The sequence below is a fragment of the Barbatula barbatula genome (genome assembly GCF_947034865.1).
Source record: "Barbatula barbatula genome assembly, chromosome: 19".
NCBI lineage: Eukaryota > Metazoa > Chordata > Actinopteri > Cypriniformes > Nemacheilidae > Barbatula > Barbatula barbatula.
In genome coordinates this window covers 15,758,495-15,778,760 of record NC_136782.1, presented here as the reverse complement: position 1 = coordinate 15,778,760, position 20,266 = coordinate 15,758,495, and the positions used below count along the sequence as shown (strand labels likewise).

The window sequence follows — 20,266 nt, the reverse complement described above, 5'->3', positions numbered from 1 at the left end:
CATCATCATCAAGTTTTATGAAATGAATTAAAAACTTCATTAATCCAGGCTGAGTTAGCCACGTTTAGCCTAAATAATAAGACAGATAGCTTGCAGACAAGCAGCCTAGGCTACTATTTTTTTGGGTAGGTAAGCATTCGGCAAACTAAGCTACATGTCTGCTGATAGTTAGTTTCTCACATTTCGTTTGAGCAAGAAGAATGAATGAGGGAAGCATTGCATCACATTAATTATTTTATTCTAAATGGTTAAATGCCTAAATCCTATCACTATTTTGGGTATTGTTTGAAGCCAAGATGCCCACTGAAAAGAGGCGGATTCAGGAGAGGGAGAGATAATTCAGGGAGTTGTGTTTTTCGGTGTTATTATTAGTACTAGTTAAGGTGATTGAGTGCTGTATTTCAGTGTATTACTTCTTTATATATATATATATATATATATATATATTAATAAAGACCCTGTTATTCTCAGTCCTTCATATAGCCTTTTTAAGTTTTATTTTTTTTGGGGGGGGGGCGTTGCCCTTTTTTCAGGTCAGAGCAACTGCCCCTCAAAATTCCTGTGCACGTCCCTGAAACACAGCTTTGTGTGTCTCGCGAAGAGAAAACCACTGACATAACGTCCCCTCGTGCATTTCCGTTCGTGATCGGCCATTTCCGTGGTTCGGCGCCTACGCTCCATGCCCTGAAATAATGTTGATAAAGAGATTTCAATAGATTCATTTAATTTTTAATAATGCTTTTAGCTGATTGATCATTTAATGACTGAAAATGCTAACGTTTAATAATTCGCAAATGAAAGAATAGCAATCAAACGTCACCTTTTTCCAAACACACAAATATAACAAATATTTAAATATTATATATTTACTGCAGGATTTATATGTGCTATACATCTAGCATTAGTTGTCGTTTAATACAAATAAACAACATGAAAACCTGCAAAAGTCCTCAAAGACCCATGTGCATTTTGGGAAATGTATTTCGCGCAGTCACGCGTCCGCTTACGTTGATATCATGTCATTGCTGGGAACAACTACAAACTCCATCAGCACAGCAGTCAGGGTTAAGTTGACGTGTATATGTACGCATACATGACTCTTCCGGCTCGGGACAGTCGGCACAGATACCGAAAGCACCTCTGTTATTAAGATTTCTGTTACATATCGGGTTGAAGACATGGCTGGGGAAATGTCCATAATAGGTGAGTGTTAAATCAAACTCGGAAAACCGTCTAGCATTATGTTAAAATGTACAAAATAACTGTACTTTTCTGTAGCCATCAGCTAGCGACCAAACTGACGCAGCTGGTGTGAAAGTCCCCAGTACCAGTAACGTTATATGAATGTTAAAATAAGGGTTCCTTAAATATAGACATTATTCAGTACCGCGGTATAAACGATATGATATTATATGTGATACACTTCAAATCAACCAGATAATCTCACACTCTTACTGTTTTTACCCGCACAGGTTCTGTCATCCTTGCTTTATTTCTAGCGGGGTATTTGGGGCAACAGTACCTGCCTCCTCCAACGCCCAAGGTCATTGGGTTGGATCTTGGAACTACATTTTGCTCCGTGGGAGTGTTTCATCCTGGCACAGGGGAGGTTGAAGTTATAGCAGATGAGAAGGGCCGCAGAAGCATCCCTAGCGTGGTTTCATTCACCCCCACTGGTGTGTTTTCTGGTCACGATGGACTGGAATTATCCGACATAAACCATCAAAACACAATCTACGATGCCAAGAGATTCATAGGGAAGATTTTTGACCTTGAGAATTTAGAGCAAGAGAGCGCACGATATCCGTTCAAGGTAAAAGTGGTACCTGCAGCGTGCCCTATATTGCTACTTATGTGAAGTATGGTGTATTTAAATTCTGATGTCTTTCTGGTTACAGGTAATATTCAACAACGGGAGTGCTGAATTTTTGGTTTCTACAAATAGCACCTTCACAGTTACACCCGAATTCATCGGATCCCGACTCCTGCTGAAAATGAAAAAGACGGCAGAGAAACAACTGGGAGTTCTTATTGAAAAAGCCGTTATATCCGTGCCGGCAGAGTTTGATGAGAGGCAAAGAAACTACACCATAAGAGCTGCCAAACTCGCTGGTCAGTTTACTGTTTTTAAGACAAATGTTTTGACAGATACTCACTTTTTGAACCAAATACTGTAGTCATGTTTTTTCACTGTGTTTCTCTTCATGCAGGGCTGGATATTCTGCGGGTGATCAATGAACCCACTGCAGCAGCAATGGCTTATGGACTTCATAAAGCAGATGTGTTTAATGTGCTGGTGGTGGACCTGGGAGGTGGAACACTGGATGTGTCTCTGCTCAATAAACAGGGTGGCATGTTCCTCACCAGAGCAATGGCAGGTCAGTATAAATTACACACTGTGGTGTGCCATATATGTTTGACCCAAATGAATATATTCATCGTTTAAGCATATGGTCACCATAAACTCTCTCCACAGGTAATAACAAGCTCGGCGGGCAGGACTTCACCCAGCGTTTGTTGCAGTATGCAACAGATCGAGTGCGGCAGCGGTACGGTGTTCCCCCTACGCTCAAAGACGACATCCACCTTCTCCGACAGGCCGTGGAGGTGGCCAAGCTCAACCTCACCCAGGAATCTCATGTGCTACTCAAAGTTCCTCTTCGCCTGCAAACAACGGGTGTGAAGGGAGAGCAGGAGGAGAAAGTCCTCTTTCAAGAGGAGCTGACTCGTGAACTCTTTGAGGATCTAAACGCAGATCTCTTTCAGAAGATTCTGGCACCCATTCGGACTGTGCTTTTAGAGGGCCATTTAGAGAAAGAGGAGGTGGATGAGATCGTTCTGGTCGGAGGGTCTACGAGGATCCCCCGCATAAGACAGATTATTAAGGAATACTTTGGGAAGGAGCCAAACACCTCTGTGGACCCTGATCTTGCCGTAGTGACTGGCGTGGCTATTCAGGCAGGCATCATGGGCGGCTCTTGGCCCCTGCAGGTCAGCGCTATTGAAATTCCAAACAGGCACCTTCGCAAGACCAACTTCAGCTGATGGAGAGACTAGAATTTCTGCTTTGTCACATGACTGCTGTGTGCCAGAAAGCCAAAACCTGGTTATATGACATATGTTTTGTCTTTTTAAATGCATTCAGGTTTTACAATTCTTGTCATCGAGCCAAAAATAACTGTTGCTTAAGAATTTGTACTTGAAGTTTGGACTCATTGGCCCAATGTATCATCAGCACAGAGTCAGGGTATTTATTTAGTTCAGTCCATTATATAACGTTTTTTTCCTGTTATCCTGAGCTAGTGTCTACTTGGGACTTTATTCACAATGACTGTTGGTTAGTTTATTGACATCTGTGTGCCTGTTAACTGGTACGGACTGTACAATAAGCCTTTTTTTCAACTGGACTCAATGACACTGTTTTCAGGATACAGCTCTTTGTATGTTACTGTGACTAATCATTCCAGTCTATTTATTTATTTATTTGCCAAAGTTAGCTGTTTTCTGTTTACTGAAGCTGTGCTTGTGCCTTCTTACTATTGCCAGTCTGTTCAATGTAAACAGCAGATTGAGCAGTATTTATATCTGTAGTTTATATCCCCAAAAACGTTAGAATTAACAATTCAAAAGACAGTTTAAACTTCATGTCATTTAAAAAGTGTACAAATCTTCTGTGGAATTCAAAAGGATATATTTTTGGAAACATCTAGTATTGTTCGGTTACAAATGTTCTTTAAAATATGTTTTGTGCTCTGGAGATGAAAGTCAAACGGGTTTGGAATGACATTAGAGCGAGAACCTTAGTTTTGGGGTTAACTGTCCCTTGGTGATTTTTAAGAGTTATTTGAAATGTACAAACATTGCTATTTGTTTACATGAAAGCAAGCTAAAAAAATATGAGAACGTTTGTTTATATGTTTATATACATAAATGTATATTGTATAATTTATGTTTATATGTTTTATGAATGGACCAACTTGGGAAAAATCTAGAGAGACTATTTTGGCATTTAGTTTGTATAAAATACCTAAAGCTGAAACATGATCAGATTATTGTGCTTTTCTGAGAAGTTTAGTTAAAAATGGGTATAAGGAACCTATGAGGGGTTGCAAATGGGATATTCGTCAGTATCAATGTGTTTGCAGTTAAAATGCATGAGAGATAGGAAACGTTCTACAAGTCTATTTTTGTACAGACCTATTGCATTTCAATTGATGCAATGTTGTATTGCATTGGCATTATTAAAAACTTGAATCCTTTATTTTGTATTCTTTCTGTGACTCGTAGAAAAACAAAGACTGTAAAACCAGCAGTTTTTTATTGATTGACCCCTGAAACACATCAATTAAAAAAAAAACAGCACAATCATTCAACCTCTGTGACGACAATCCACTGTAAACAATGTCACATCTTACATTTACCATAGTAATGAAGGGGTCATGACCTCACTCAATGGTAAGGCCCGTACAAAGTATTTATTACATGAAATGTCATTTTAATAATCAAGAGGCTTGAAAGAAGCCAAAATGACAATGTAACAAAATCACTGAACAATATTTAGACGCATATATAATCTAAAACAGTGTTATATTAAATATTGCACTGCATTAAAATTCCAAGCCAGTTTCCGTATAAACAGTGTTAAACTACACCTAAAGTTTTAATAACCTTTTCCTGCCTAATTTGGCATTTTATTTTTGTTTAACGTTTGTTCATAACAAACCACAGAGATTTAAAATCTAAATATGTTTATTTTTGTCTTCTAACACGGTATATGAAATAATAAGATTGTAAGGCTGGGTGATTTCCTCCCAAAATGACACAGCTCAACCACATGCAAAATGTTAACTTTGCTAAATAGGTTTACATCATCAGAAGGATAAAGGCAGGCACAGCGTAAACACCTGTTTGCTCATTCTTTCAATTCACAACAATTTGAACAGAAGGCATCATTAGACTGTGAATACCACATCAAATTGAATTTGGAACCCAAAAACAACTGGTATACGTTATTTTACATCAGCTGTCTATGGGAGATTAGACTAAATAAAATCCTCAATTACCGACAGATAAAATCAACAACGTTATTACAGGCATGCTTGTAATACGAAGCAAGTAATGAGCATCCCAGTGTTTACTTAAGCATTTAGTGGGGACAGAGGTCACGCATTTTGGTAAAACTTATAAGAACTGCACTCTAGAACAGAACACTACTGTTTCTGGCTCACAATTTAGAACAGGCAATGTAACAGCAGATGAAAAATAAAAGAACAGTTTTTCTGTACATTGGGTCCATTATAAACAGCAGACTGTTCAGAAGTTCAGGGGAGATGCCACAACAAACTGGATCAGGCCGCAATGTCGTTTTTCCAAGAAAGAAATCAGAATACTGGCTGAACAATATGACCTTTGTCTTTTGGTCCACCAGTCAATGAGCAATGACTTAATTGGTGTAAAAGTTATACCCATTTTCCATATACGGCTCATCGCTATTGACTCCATTGCTCACCTCTGTGAAATGACAGGAGAATGAGAAGACAAGGCAATATGTTAGTAAAAAGAAACGATTTTATACACATATTATAACAATGCAACAAGAAAAAACAGAAACTTAAATCACACAGCATAAACTCTACATAGACATTATTTTTAGGCTTCATAGGTGTGTTGCAAACACCGTTCACCAACGGTAGACAAAATTTAGCTACCCAATACGGTTTTACCTTTTAGATTAACTTTTAGACTCATGTTAAAAACAAGGTAATCAAGTTTCTACGTAGATCATTTTGGTTCAGTCATTTACTGAACCAAATAAAGTATTTGATACAAATAAGTATTTGATACACCCCCGATTTTTCAGGTTTTCCCACTTACAGAGAATGGAGAGATCTGTCATTTTCATCATAGGACACCTCAATTGTGAGAGACAGATTGTAAAAAAATCCAGAAAATAAAATAGTGTGATTTTTAATTAATTAATTTCCATTTTATTGCATGAAATAAGTATTTAATACAATAGAAAAATTATATTTGGTACAGAAACCTTTGTTTACAATTACAGAGGTCAGACGTTTCCTGTAGTTCTTGACCAGGTTTGCACACAACGCCGCTTGGATTTTGACCCACTTCTCCATACAGGTCCTCTCCAGACGTTTCAGGTTTTGGGGCTGTCGCTGGGCAACACAGAGTTTCAGCTCCCTCCATAGATTTATTGGGTTTAGATCTGGAGACTGGCTAGGCCACTTCAGGAAATGCTTCTTACGGAGCCACTCCTAAGTTGCCCTGGCTGTGTGTTTGGGGTCATTGTCATGCTGTAAGACCCAGCCACGACCCATCTTCAATGCTCTTACTGAGGGAACTCTTGCGATATATGGCCCCATCCATCCTCCCCTCAATACGGTGCAGTCGACCTGTCCCCTTTGCAGAAAAGCACCCCCAAAGCACGATGTTTCCACATGTACTGGCTTGCGCGCACTGCAGGATTTTGATTTACGGCAGTGAGATTAGTGTTACTAATGGTAACTGTTAAGACTGTGGTCCCAGCTCTCTTCAGGTCATTGACCATTTCCTTCCGTGTAGTTCTAGGCTGATCCCTCACCTTTCTCTACTCCACGAGGCGAGATCTTGCATGGAGCCCCAATCCGGGGGATGAAAATTACAGATCTCTTCATTTTTTGTAAGTGGGAAAACATGAAAATTCGGCAGTGTATCAAATACTTATTTGCCCCATTGTATGAGATTCCATAATTTTAGGACACTGCCTTAGAAGGTAGCTACCTCAAGTAGTGAGCAGAGCAGTTCTCAAGACTTAACGCTTCTGTGTAATTGCAACCCGTCTGAATGATCAGGCAGTTCTAAACACTCCCACACTCACCACATGCAGTCCACCGTCACAAAGTCATTGATGCAACAGCCCTGCATGAGCTAGTAGAGGTGTGGGATGTCAGCGGAGTATGGAATGATGCACTGATGGATGAATGGATGCAGGAAGAGCAGGACGGTAAAATACAGGAGGGAGAAAGGTGGGAATGAGATTGAATGGGATGGAAGGATGCGGCCACAGATGGGATGATAGAGGACTCAAACCCGGGAATAGACAGCTACTGTGGCTGATCTTAGAGACGAGGTTTAAAAGAAACACACACAGAGAGGCATGCAAATACATCTTGGGATACATAAACCACCCACACGATATTAGACAAAACATTGTATGAGAGATCTCACCAGAAAAGATGAGCTTCTCCTTCATGATGTTGACGTCTCGGCTGGATCTTCTGACGGCTGCACTTAGCATGATCTGCTCTGGGTTGTAGCTACGCATCCCGCTCATTCTCCACCTGTGATCAGATGTGCACACAAGCACACGCGGGTTAAACCCATAACCAGAATCATCAGTACAAGTACTTTCGTTTTGTGTGGGCAATCTACCTCCTGAATCTCTATATTTATAAACTCTAAGGTATAAATGACAGTGTACTTTACAGTACTGTACATAGAGATCATTTACTGAACTCTGTATGACTTTGTGTTTTTATTTGCAGTGACCATCTGTTCAAAATTGCTTAAAGTATTATTTTTAATCTGATAAAACCATTTAATCTGATGCCATCTGTCAAAACAGACATTTTGAAGTTCTGTCACAAGACCGCTGATTTATAAACCATGTGATTCATGTACAACGTAAATTTATTTTTGTGACCATGTTATAAATCAATCCACTACAACTAAAATAAAAGCAAGCTACAATACATTTATTAAAGAGTGTCACCCTGGATCAGAGCAAAAAAGACGCATGCTTCCTGTTAGCCAGCCCTCCCAATATCCCTCAATTATATCTTGATGAAAATAGTATTAATACTCCACATGTGTGCTGTGGTTAAGTGAAACAAGTTAGTGCTATCATTGACAACAAAATACAGTAGAGAAAAAGACAAAAAATGAGGAAAGAAATGGAAATACACAGTGACAGCATGGGCCAACAGCTGTGACCCAATTACCTGATCATGTGATAGCTGAGAGATGCCAGAATGCAGCAGAGAAGAGGAGCATGCACATCAGGCAGAGAGCGAGAAGAGGAAGAGAGGTTCAAGAGAAGCAAAAGATTAAAAGACAGGGAGAGAATCAAGAGGTCAGTTCAGAAAAAAAGCAGATGCACATGTCACTATGGCAAGCGCAGGAAACGCAGAGAATCCACGGAGCCTCATTATATTCGACACAATAATTCACAATTAGGAGAAACATTTACCAGTGATGCTGTCAATTATCAAATAAATATATTTCATTCATTATACATTAAATATTAAAGAAAGAAAGAAAGAAAGAAAGTGCACACTGCACACATAGGTGCAGCATTATAGTTCTCTTGTATCGAATCAATAAACAAATGAAAATGAGACAAATTCAAACTAGTGCACACTTACTTCTGGAATATAAATATCCCCAGAACTACCGCAAAAGAGATGAGATCAGTGGAGATCCATATCAAACAGTATTCTTCTGGAGTCTGAAACGAAACAACACGAATGACGCAAAAGCACCACTAGATGGCACCATGTACAAACCAAATGAATGTAACACCAGCTAACATTAACATAATAAAGGAAAATTATTTCTGGTTTAGGGTCTATAGTAGATTTAGAAATGGTATAAAACGTGCAAATCTTACATAACATCTTAAATTTGATAAAAGAGGTGTAGTGTATCTAAAAATTTATGACAAAAGCACAAATCCAGCAGATGCACAACGATGAGATATCAGCTTGGTGTCACTGGACAGTATTTTCACTGCCCCATGAAGTAGCAGATCTGGGCTTTATACCATGAGCCAGAGTGGAGAGTGCAGCTTCCTCAACACCTGCGGAGCTTCCGAGGAGACGGTCGGCACCCCGCTGCACCACAGCAGAGAGTAGAGCCACGGCTTATTCACCGAATACAGGATCAGACTGATGTTTTGTTCATTATAGAGCCTATACAAACAAACACGTGTAGAGATGAACACACTTGACTGGGGAACAAAGGCCAATTAACACCATGTGAACATGCATTTTCAGTTTATTTTCTTTATTTGCTTGTGTTCCCAAACGGTCCTCTATATATGAGAACAGGTTGTGTGAAAGTAGGGGAGGAGCGTACCGGACGTCCTGCCCAGACGCTTGATTGTAGCGCAGCAGGAGACCACTGATGCCTTTATGATGAAGTGTGTTGAGGGGCAGCTTCTGAAAGGAGGTCTGCTGAAAACCTGGAGCCACCCGAGTTACCATCTCTCTGTCACTGTCTACAGTCCACATCACCTACACATACACATATATAAAAAAGGATGTAAACGAAAGCACAATGTGTGTAAATTTGATAGTTTCATAGATTTTAATTTCCCTACATTTAATTCACCTTATTTACAACGGACCCAAAATAACAAAAATAAATGTTTGTTATTGTAACGCAATGAAATTAAAACACAAAGTAACAATGTGCTTTTCTTTATTTTTCTTTTGCACAGCTAGGGGGCGCCACATCACAACACAACAATGTATTGACATTTCAATTGCCCTTAAATATATATGTTTTACCCCAGACCAAAAATAACAAACATTTCATTAGTAAATGTGAGCATAACTGCCTCAAAACTAACCTGCCGCTGTGGTATGGCTGATCTCAGAACAGTGTCCAGGGTGAGGTTCACCCAGTCGTGGTAGTGGGGATGGCGGGGCGGCGGTCTGCGTAACGTGAATACAGCAGAGCTCCGCGACCGCGCTGCTAGTTTGAGCATCTGTTCAAGGCTGCACACTGTCTGGTTCCCTACCAACCAGCGTTCAGACAGTGACATGTATTTCACGGTCCAGAAGGGATCATCCTTTGTTACATAAAATCAGTAATAGTTTAGAGTAATAGATCTAAACAAAGACGAAATATATAGTCTGTCTGAAATATTGTCTTTATTATGAATAAATGAAGGAAATCAAAATCATTCATTAATGCATTATCAGTCAAGAAACTATTTAGGGCGGGGCTTGATTTTCTCCATCAGAATTTGATTGGGTGAAAACAAATGCTGATAGACAGTTCTGAATAATATTACATAAAAATAGGGATGCACCGATATGTAATTTTTTCGGTCCATGACGATAACCGATAATTCTTTATCATTGAAGGCTGATCACCGATATATTAGCCGATATGTAGTATCTAAACATTATTAAATTCCCTAAGACTGAAATAAAAAGGCAAAAAGTGAACAACTGCTTTTTTTTAAAACATTGACAGCAGAAAACAAGGTAACCATTAGTTCTCTTTTCCCCTGAAAATCATGTACCAAGGCTAATTTACACGGTGCAGCGTGGACCTGAAGAAGTTTAACCAGAAGAAATTATTTTTGATTTATCGGCTATAATATATCGGCCAAAATTTATTACCGGCCGATAACATTAAAAATGGCCGATATTGATATGGTCGATAATTTATAGTACATCCCTATAAAAAGCATATTACTCTTTCAGACATTATTTTGAGCCCAAATGGCACACACCTTCAAAAACCACTCGCCAGCGTTCAGCGAGCGCAGATCAGTCCAGTTAAAGAATGAGGCGTCTTCGTACTGTCTCTCTGGAAACACTCTTTTCACATCGGTGGTTCTCCTCAATGTCCGGTCTCTCATGAGGAAGGGCACACCATCTAGACTGCAGCCGGAGACAGTTACACAGCGGTGTAGGCTATGTGATTAGACAGCACTTATATGCAACTGAGAAAGCTCTTCCATTAGGGCTCAACCTGCCAATAATGCTAGGTAATATTCAATGATAATAGAGACTTAAAGTTGGGCGTGGCCTTGTGCCATGATTGGCAGAAAAACAATCCAAATGCTTGCACTTACTGCAATAGTGGAATTTTGGCACAGCAGAATTTGTATTATTGCAATCCATTATTTATTTTACCCAGATGACTTCTAACCCGAGGTAAAATGCCTCTTCAAGAATGTTATTATTGTCATTTAAGAGCCACCCATTGTAGAAACTGAACTTGTTGGGAAACAAACCCCAAAATGTATTAATCTAGAGATACCCCACTGAACTAAATAACCACAAGGATAAATTATGCATTCAAAAACATGTTTTTAATGAGCTAACTGAGCTAAAGCAGAAAACACTCATATAACATCCCGGAGGGTTTTAAAACAAAGTCTAAATATCTAAAACGCAAAGAACAGATTCTAAAGATATGTGTTAAGCAGGCAGGGTAGATTATAGTTTAAGGGACGTCTCACAAAACTCAGTCCCAGTGTTCAATTACCATGTACTCTGGTGGGCAAGAGACATCACGACACACTCTCATTACAGTCTCACAATGTCACACAAGGATTCACACACTCAGATAAAAATTGTGGCCTTGTGCCTTTAGATCTGACACACAAACGCACACACAGCTGTGTACTTTGTTGATATAACTGTACCAAGAGGAGAAGAATAAGACTAAATGAAAAAACAAATACCTGATGGTCACATCCGCCTCCAGGCCGCTGGCGTTCCTGTGTAAAGCTCTTTGAAAGGACAGGAGAGTGTTCTCTGGAGCTATCTGTAAACAAATAAAGATAACCTATAAGTTAAGACAAAAAATATATATATTATGCATCATAAATTTAGGGACCTGCAAACACACAGACTCGTCCAGGGTTAATATAATTTAGTTTTTTTCTGTTTTATTGCAGTTATATTTATATTTGAAAGCGATTTTTTAATTGAGATTCATTTGTAGCCATTTTGTTACGTGCTTTTGTCCTTTTATTATTTATTTCCAGTTAATCATTTTAGCGCCTGAACTTATTTGAGTTCATTGCTAGGAAACATTTCTAATTTTCATTCATTTTCTTTTTCAAATATTTTTTATTTCCATTAACAGAAGTGTTTTATGTTTAGTTAACTATAGACCGTTTCGTTGGACGCCCGCCTGACCCCCAGTTAACTTTGGGTTTGTGTTTGGCTAGTGTCTAACAATATAAGTATTTATATTTTATTCAATTTATGTTAATATTAAGTTATATTATTATTGTGTAATAACTGTATTGAATAAACGATTTGTTGAATTTGGTTGTATGTTCATTTTGTTAAATTAATTATTTGTTGAATGTGTCCTGTAGCTCGGTCACATTTAAACAAACCATAAGGTACATTGACATCTAGCGGTTGAGCTTTGTATCGGAGTCTAAATTCAAAATATTGGAGAGTTAAGTTTAGCCAAGTAACGTCTCGTCTCGGTTTCTCTTGATTGTTATCAGAAATAATCTACATGCATTCTATTGTTTGTGAATGTGTACCCGAAGTTCAGTTGGAGTAAAAAACTATGCATGCGGGGTAACGTTTGTTTATGTTGTCAAGATGAAACCGTCTATAATGACCTTGGTCTCATCTGATCCTCCCAAAAAAGCCCCACCTTATTTCCCATCTGAGGTCAGTGGGGTATTGAAATGCACCTGGTCACATGACTGAACAAAACTGGTACCAAGGGTAGAAACAGAAGAATAAAATGCATAAACAAGCAAAAATAAAAAGGCTAGGCTTCAAGATCCCTCTACTCTAGAGATACGCAGTAGCTAAACCTCCTCTGTTATATTGATATAAATCAATAACTCATCTCATGGAGGTTTCACTGAGTGCTTGAGGGCTAAACCAGAAGCACGATCTACGACTCCTCAGTGATGCACTCTTCATGCGCTGGCATGCAAGCGGCAACCCGAGATCCTCTACACACAGCAGTTCTTGATGTACTAGCGCACGTGACGTTAATGCAGAATGAGGTTGAGATGCGCATTAGAAGATGAGAAGAACACAATATAGATCAACCTGTGCAATGTGCTGGGTGTCTTCTGAGACCACTTACGGTTATGGCCCTCGTCTCTGGCTTTTAATGCCATGGGCGTCAATACTACACTTTAGTGTTGCGTAGGCTTGTTTTGGACCTGAACTTAGCCGTTTACAGCTGTAGCTAGGAGTGGCACTCTCTTTGTTCTTCCCCCCCAAAAAACGATGATCACACGTGGTTCATAAAATGGCCAGCTGAAATGTTGTGCAACAACGTGGGCTAAACGGACTTCCGGCTTACCACCGATGAGAATGCTGGGATGTTGTTGCTTTTGTCCAATCGAAATTGAACAGTGCGAATTATTAATATAATGAAAACCAATAGAAACCTGGGTTAGGGATTCATGTTTAACATGATTTATCCTTTACTCTGAAAAATATTAAAACCTGTCTACACTTGATTTAATACCAACTCAATGTACTTTATAAACCCAGAGTTAAAGGGATATCTGACCCCTTTAAGTCTGTTATCATTTACTCACCCTGAAGTTGAAGAATGTGGGAAACCCATCAGTTCTGGGGTACTATTGACTCCCATAGTAGGAAGAAAAACTACGGTAGTCGATGGTGCCTCAAACCTTTGTGATTACAAACATTCCCCCAAACATCTTTCTTTGTGTTCAGCACAACAAGAAAATGTATACAGGTTTGAAACAACTTCTAGGTGAGTAAATACATTTTTATTATTGGGTGAACAACATTCTTATTCACCATTTCTTATGGCCAATAGAACAGTAACTGTGCGTTCACATCATGTGCCGCTTCAGAGCAAAATACACACGGCTGTACAAGTATATGAAAAATTCTTTATAAAAAACGCCCACAGATAATCTCAGCTGTTCTTTCCCAGAGTTATTTATAGCCACGAGAAACAAGGGAGAGAAATATGAGAAAGATAGATGGAGGCGGGGAAAGCAAGAGAGAGGAAAAAAGCAAGAGAGAAAAAGAGCAAGGGATGGGGAGGCAGAGGAAAGGAGGAACTAAAGAGCCTTTGACGATATCCAATGCTCACCATCGGAGCTCCTTGATGGCCGATGATGCCGGGGGCCGCTTTGAGACTCCCACGGTCCATGATGCAGGGTGAAGTGATCCACAGAGGAATAAAGTAGAGTGTGAGGAGAACGCACAGATAGATGAGGAGAACCATCACCTGGAACGCTGTGAAAAACAACAGCTTGGTTGCATACACCATACACCATATACAGTCAAAATTGGCACTTCATCTGTTCTGTTATCTACTGAAGTAGCGGAGAGACTCAAGATTGTTTTCATCTAAAGTGAAGCGTCTAATGGAGCTTTAAGGCCAGAAAAATGGTTAATAGGAGTATGCAAAGTTATTCTGGCAACCAGCTTTAAACTTGTCAACAGTTAAAGGGTGTGGCTGCTGATACAGCAAGATTGTCTTTAATCTGTGGTTCTCATAACAGCAGCCAAACTGAAAGTGAAAACTCACTGAAGTGCTAATGCAATATAACATCTCTTGAGGCAAAACTGAGAATGCACCGTTCTTCCGCTGCATTGTACATTTTGTTTTGACACACTCGCAGTGACACGTGAAATAGCTTGTGTAGCTGGAAGCTCTTGTGTCCACGTACTGTACTTCTGTAGGGCATGGTTTGAGCCTTCTGATATAACCAAATGTGTGCTTGATAGGATCATATGAGCTTGGATAAACTGAAATGAGGAATCGATAGCAGTGTATTAATTTCGCTTATTGTTGTAACGTGAAACAAGCAGCTCATTGAGTTAGTGGAGATAACGCGGTCTCATGGTGTGACGAAAGGACAGAAGATTGTGTCGATAGGTACAACCCATTTTTCTCATGACTCTTTTTAATAATTAACATCTGGTCATTAGTGATTCGTAACCGATTGTGAATCATAAGGTGGATGAGGGCTTACTGGTTTTCTCTGCTCTTGCCACCTGTCCAGCTATCAGCCAGGCCAAAGCGGTGACCGCAGCTAAAGCACCGATGTGCAAGAACGGACCTGTAGCCTGAAGAATAGACAATCATCTCTTACGATTTTGAATACAACTTTCCAGATATGAAATAAAAACCTCATACTATCTGCAGAACTGGATCTGATTCTAAATACGGTTTAAGCTGCAATCTGTAACCTTTTGGGTTAAAAACAATCAAAAAACATTGTTTATGTACATGCTCAATAAGTGTTATACACATTTACCTCTCCATGATTCACAACTGTAGTGATTTATATTACTTACAGACATGGAAAGTAGGGGTGTGATGAGATCTTGTGGCACGAGATCTCGCGAGGAGAACACAATATCCTAACGCAATTGGCGTGATGGTGTTCTGGGCTCTAAATTGCGACCATTTTCGTTGCATATGCTCCCTTAATGTAATATTTTGTTGTGGTGCAATCTGTTTTCATTACTGTACAGAACACGCTAATAACCAGACGAAGTATGTGCGTGCTGTGAGATACATTGACCGGCCCAGCCATTCATAGACATTGTTACTTTCCCACCGTTTTTCTATGTAAACGTGCGCTAGACGGATAGGTTTTAATGTTAGACGGATAGGTTTTATGCGTTTTGGTGAAATAATCATTTTTTGTTTCATTGTGAACAACTACCAATATAATTTTCCTAATTTACTATTTTCTAATAAAAAAAGATTGTTTAAGAACTCAAATACTGCTAAGAAAACAAGCTCATATTCACTATTAAACAATACAACAGTAATATTTGTACATGTATTTAGGAAAAGTTCATAAATAATGTTTTTATTTGATAGCTTCAACAGCCTCACTGGATGACATCATGTCATCAGGTTAGATTTTGTTAAAAATTCAACAGACACTAGACTGAAATGGACACAATACATCTGAAGATGCGAATTAAATGCAAATTTATTTTTTCTGCGGCTGTATTTTATGAGTGATTGGGTCGGATTCTGCGAGAATGTCAGATGTAGTAAACACACATTGTAAGAAAATAGCAATTCTATGTTTTGAAGCTAATAGTTATGGATTGCAGCTTTAATAACCAAGATTGTGAATTTTGTATAATGTATAATAAATATTATATTAATATTTAAATAAGAATACCTGAAGAGAAATCCAAACTACATCCCACTCCTCCCCCCACATCTGTGTGACCGATATCACAGAGATTATTGTAGAGAGCAACGCAACCGTCACACCAACCTGGCAAGACAGAAACATCCTAAAAATACACCTACAGAAATTCTACACATTTTGTGTAAACAAATCCAAACTGTCTGTTAATAACTAAACAAGAAAGACTACTTCACAGTGCCAGAACAGAAGTCCTCAGGGCATAACAAGATGCTTGTGACACTGTCAAGGTTCATTTGGCCCGTCTTGCACAAGCAGACAGATCTCTATTTCTATTCTGGGTAAAAGAGCTGTTAGAAGGTTGACAGATACCTTGTGGAGCCAGTGTAAGTTCAACTGCTGCCCGACACCGACATGACACAGAGCTAAAATCTGCAACAAGGATAAATATTACTCAGACTAAAGTGGACCGCAAAAACAACAGACGGCATTTCCTTAGGTAAACTGAGAACATTGCAGAATAGTGCACTAATCAACATGTACACATGTATGTGAGAGATAGTTGGTGGTTTTGGAGAGGTTTTAGCGTGTACATCACAGTGCAGCAGTATTGGTGGCAGCTTACCATTAAAAATGCAATATAGGTGAATCCAGCCACTGTGGTGGCCAGTATGGGAACGGTTCCATCGCTCCACTTCCCTGAACGGTTGTATAAAAACCTGCATGAGCACATATATAGTGTTAGGGACATACAGTGTATAAAGGGATAGTTTCACATATCAGTTGTGTTCACTTTGATGAGCTGAACCAGAACATATTGTTTTTATATCTGTGCCTGTCTGTTATAGACTAATACCAAATAATTCCACCCTTGAGAAATACAAGGAAATAAACTTTTTGCCGATAACATTTCTCTTGTTCCCTGTCATGAGAGCTGGGGATTACATAACAACACTTTTTCAAAAGAGCAGGATGAGAGAGACATCTGTTTTGCAAAAAGCATCTGATTCCTAGTGGGTATCTTTGAAACAAACAACAACAATAAAAAAACTGTAGGACATGGTATCAGAATCAGGATTGTCTTTCTCAGCATCTGAACAAAATGTTCAGGATGGAATACTAGCTTTTGACTAGATGTGCAGTAAGGTATTATTTCAATACAAATGGTTCAAATAGAATGTCAAAGGGAGTATGTATTTTTGTATGAATAATCCGTAGCTAGCATTTTAGCACTTCTGGTTCCATCGTCCCAAAGTCAATGTTTTTAAGTAAGATTTATGCTTAAAAAGCTTTAAACATTTTCATGTCTTATTTTACCGCAAAACAGACCTTAATTACTCAATTGTAATTTTTTAAAAGCTTTACTTGTCTTAAAAACAGAGGTTGCTAAGAGTGCCTACAGACATAAAATAAAAATCTCAAATAATTATACATGGGGCACAAATCTAATCTAAAAAATGTGAATGCATAATTGATTCACGTAGTAGTTTTTAATGAGGGTTTGTAATAAACCGGGTTTGGAGGTGATGTTGATGTCGAGCAACCACAGTGGTCTAGTATGTCATTCAGGTATTTTATGCACATATTATGAATGAAATATGCATGGAACTGATTGTTAGTATGCTAGTCTAAACACATTTTAGAACCATAATACAAAGGGGGCAGTCCGAGCCTAGATCAGCCCTAATTCCTTTGCTATTGATTGACCAAACAGCAGCTTTGTGGGTGAAGCCATATCAATGATTTGCCAGCTAAATGCATCTCCTGTCTTATCACAGATTCTACTGACACACTCCCATGAGACATTAATGGAGGTTGTTATGAATCAAGCCTCTTGTCCTCTGCAGTGACCTCAATGACTCATGTACTACTCCTGAGAGTATGCAGGGGGTGATGGGGGCGGGAGTGTGGAGGCCACATAAGTAAGAAAGGTGACATTGAAACGGAAGAGAAAACGAGATGAATGAATCAAAACACGACCTTGAGGGACAAAGCAAACCATTTCCTTTATTGTCACAGAGTATGTGGTTCCTGGACGACACGATTACTGTGAAAATGTCATTGTTTAGTAGCTCATTTTGGAAAAAAACTAAATGTGAGTGTTTTTTATGTGTGTGTGAATGTTGGAAAGCATTATTCAGACAGTATGCACATTTTCTGTATGCATAAAATACATGAATGGCCAACAACATTTCTGCAACAAATTGCGATATAATGCAGAGCAAGCGCCCAAATTTCCTTTATCATGTGTGACACATCAAAAGTAATATCAACTGTTTTTTAACGTCAGATGGCCAATTTTTTTAAAGCAAACTTGGTTTTCTGGGATTATAATTTCCCTCAATTATGCCCTCAATTGCTATACTGTATGCAATGTCAACATTATACATGTTGTTGTTACGTAATACAGCAAAATACATACAGTTTATGTATTAAATGATAAAGTCTATTCAGTAGTAAGCGAGAATTCTAACAGACCATAAAATCTGTCAGCCTGTTAGTTTCATGAGACCTGTTTTAACAGAATACTCTGAACTCATGACCTGCGGATTACATTAAGCGTGGGATTAGCCTAAATTTGTTTCGGGAAAGCTCATGAGGTTCTTGTATGTGCTTCTTCGGAGAATTAAAGATTTAGGATTTTGAAGAAGTGTGTTACTCATTCGATTGTAAAGTATAATTTTATAAAGCTCACTCACCAGTTAAACTCGCTGTAGTCATTATGGGCTTCCCACCAGAAGTAAAACCAAACCAGTAACAAGGAAAAAGTGCAGAAGAGTATGAAGGACCACAAACACTCCCACTGAAACAGAAAAACACAAAAAATGGATGAAGCACATATTAGATGAATCTGGTTCCACATGATCTGTCGATCGGCTTCAGTAATAAATTCTATTTTTATAATCTAACACAAGCAGAGTGCTAAAGGATAAATCTCCGTAATTAGATGGGAAAACTGTCATCAAATCAATTTTACTATCCACTGTAATATACATTTCTCCAAGTGCCTCAGGATATGACTGCACCCATATGAAACTCCATTAGGTTTAATAAAGCTGCTTCAGAGTGAGATTTGCCTTCATTATCGTTTCATTAGTGAAATTTGACTTCTGTTCTCTGCAGGGCATGGGAGAGTCCGTTGCTCAAGCCTGATCCGCTATATAGTCTCTCTCACAACGCATCAAGAACGATAAAAAAGGCAATCCATTCATCCATGCAACCTTCACGTGTTTATCAAGCACTAGCATTCTTCACACAGAAATAAATAACTTCTCTGAAATGGACTTACATTTTTATTGCTAGCACTTCCCACACATGATCTTTTTTTTACACTCACCCCTGGCTCAGCCTAACGCTAAACTACACCCAACAAACCACACATACAAACACCTTCATATGAGAATAACACTATTTATATGCATCACAGACGATTAAGTGTTTGTGTTTTCAAAAGCACAAAATGAAATGACAAAACATGGCTTTGTGGATTAATCAAATCACAATCCTTTCTCTTAACGGTTGTCTTCTTTAATCTAATGTGATGGTTCAGTGCGAAAGACACGGCAACCACACTGGGAAACAAATGACAGGTTCCTGCTTAATACTTTGATAGGCTTTCCTTGAAAAAGTAGACAAATTACATATCAATTAAACTTGAGCATTTGTCTTTATTTTCATTTAACAGACTTCAGGAAGTCAACCTGCAATGACAGGAGTAATTCAATAAAATCCAGCTTCCCTGCAAAGAACTCGCAACGTCAAAATCATTTTCTTCACAAAGAAAGACGACACAGCCTGTAATAAGGAGGACAGGGCAATACACACGGTTGGAAATGAATGTTCCACTTGGCACAGAAAAACCGTAATAATTCCTAAAACCCATCATCCAAAAACACCTAAATATAGAAATAAAGAGGATTTGGGATATAATTCTCAGAGACCAAACATATAAATAAATTAATACTGCTAAACCGAGAATTTCCCACCAGCACCGGGGGCTGTCTGATTACATCAAATCAATAACATCAAAAACAGGTCAAATGTCGAAAATGTTTTATTGTGATTCCAAATGATTTTCCAGCAATGTCATAAAATATCAACAGTGGTATGGTTTAGTAATGACATACCAAAAACTGAAACTGACACATGATAAAAATGCCATTGTGTCAAAAATCAACCCATTATAAACTTCCGGAAGGGGTGGAAGTAGCGTACAGACTGTGATAAACACAACTGAGTTTTCGGGCACCAACATCATTAGGGACATATAAATCAGCATAGTTTTAGCCACTCGGCCACTATCAAGATCACTTCAGTGCGGATTTCCTGAAAGAAGGGGGGGAATTCTGCGAGACCGTAGAATTGACTTCTCCT

The 20,266-nt window shown here is 38.7% G+C and overlaps 2 protein-coding genes across 12 annotated transcripts in view; one reads left to right on the top strand and one right to left on the bottom strand.

Moving 5' to 3' along the window:
• Positions 1-1,045: 1,045 nt before the first annotated feature.
• Positions 1,046-4,269, top strand: hspa13 (heat shock protein 70 family, member 13). The gene is made up of 5 exons (XM_079481214.1): positions 1,046-1,203; positions 1,473-1,813; positions 1,899-2,112; positions 2,211-2,378; positions 2,477-4,269. The coding sequence occupies exons 1-5, from the start codon at positions 1,179-1,181 to the stop codon at positions 3,043-3,045; spliced, it is 1,317 nt and encodes a 438-aa protein (XP_079337340.1). The 5' UTR covers positions 1,046-1,178; the 3' UTR covers positions 3,046-4,269.
• Positions 4,270-4,301: 32 nt separating this feature from the next.
• Positions 4,302-20,266, bottom strand: part of gdpd5b (glycerophosphodiester phosphodiesterase domain containing 5b) — a 35,083-nt gene continuing 19,118 nt past the window's right edge. For 2 of the 11 annotated variants that reach the window (XR_013788002.1, XR_013788006.1), the window contains 15 exons: positions 18,592-18,695; positions 16,518-16,611; positions 16,265-16,324; positions 15,923-16,021; positions 14,750-14,843; positions 13,861-14,006; positions 11,483-11,565; positions 10,523-10,673; positions 9,629-9,850; positions 9,133-9,290; positions 8,819-8,966; positions 8,421-8,503; positions 7,225-7,337; positions 6,875-7,114; positions 4,302-5,511 (listed from right to left, as the gene is read on the bottom strand). Coding sequence is in view for 2 of the 11 variants with exons in the window: in XM_079481211.1 (XP_079337337.1) it covers positions 5,444-5,511; positions 7,225-7,337; positions 8,421-8,503; positions 8,819-8,966; positions 9,133-9,290; positions 9,629-9,850; positions 10,523-10,673; positions 11,483-11,565; positions 13,861-14,006; positions 14,750-14,843; positions 15,923-16,021; positions 16,265-16,324; positions 16,518-16,611; positions 18,592-18,695 (1,623 nt within the window). In the remaining 9 variants the exon portion in view is untranslated. Of the gene's footprint in view, positions 5,512-6,777; positions 7,338-8,420; positions 8,504-8,818; positions 8,967-9,132; positions 9,291-9,628; positions 9,851-10,522; positions 10,674-11,482; positions 11,566-13,860; positions 14,007-14,749; positions 14,844-15,922; positions 16,022-16,264; positions 16,325-16,517; positions 16,612-18,591; positions 18,696-20,266 lie in introns of all 11 variants that reach the window. The other 9 variants (XR_013788000.1, XR_013788007.1, XM_079481211.1 and 6 more) reach the window with 7 other exon arrangements.

What these genes read in the sequence shown, in the direction of transcription:
- hspa13 (XM_079481214.1), top strand. Translation starts at nt 1,179, where the DNA reads ATGGCTGGGGAAATGTCCATAATAG. An exon ending in TGGGGAAATGTCCATAATAG is followed by an intron (nt 1,204 to 1,472) that starts GTGAGTGTTAAA and finishes TTACCCGCACAG; the next exon opens with GTTCTGTCATCCTTGCTTTA. An exon ending in CCTCACCAGAGCAATGGCAG is followed by an intron (nt 2,379 to 2,476) that starts GTCAGTATAAAT and finishes CTCTCTCCACAG; the next exon opens with GTAATAACAAGCTCGGCGGG.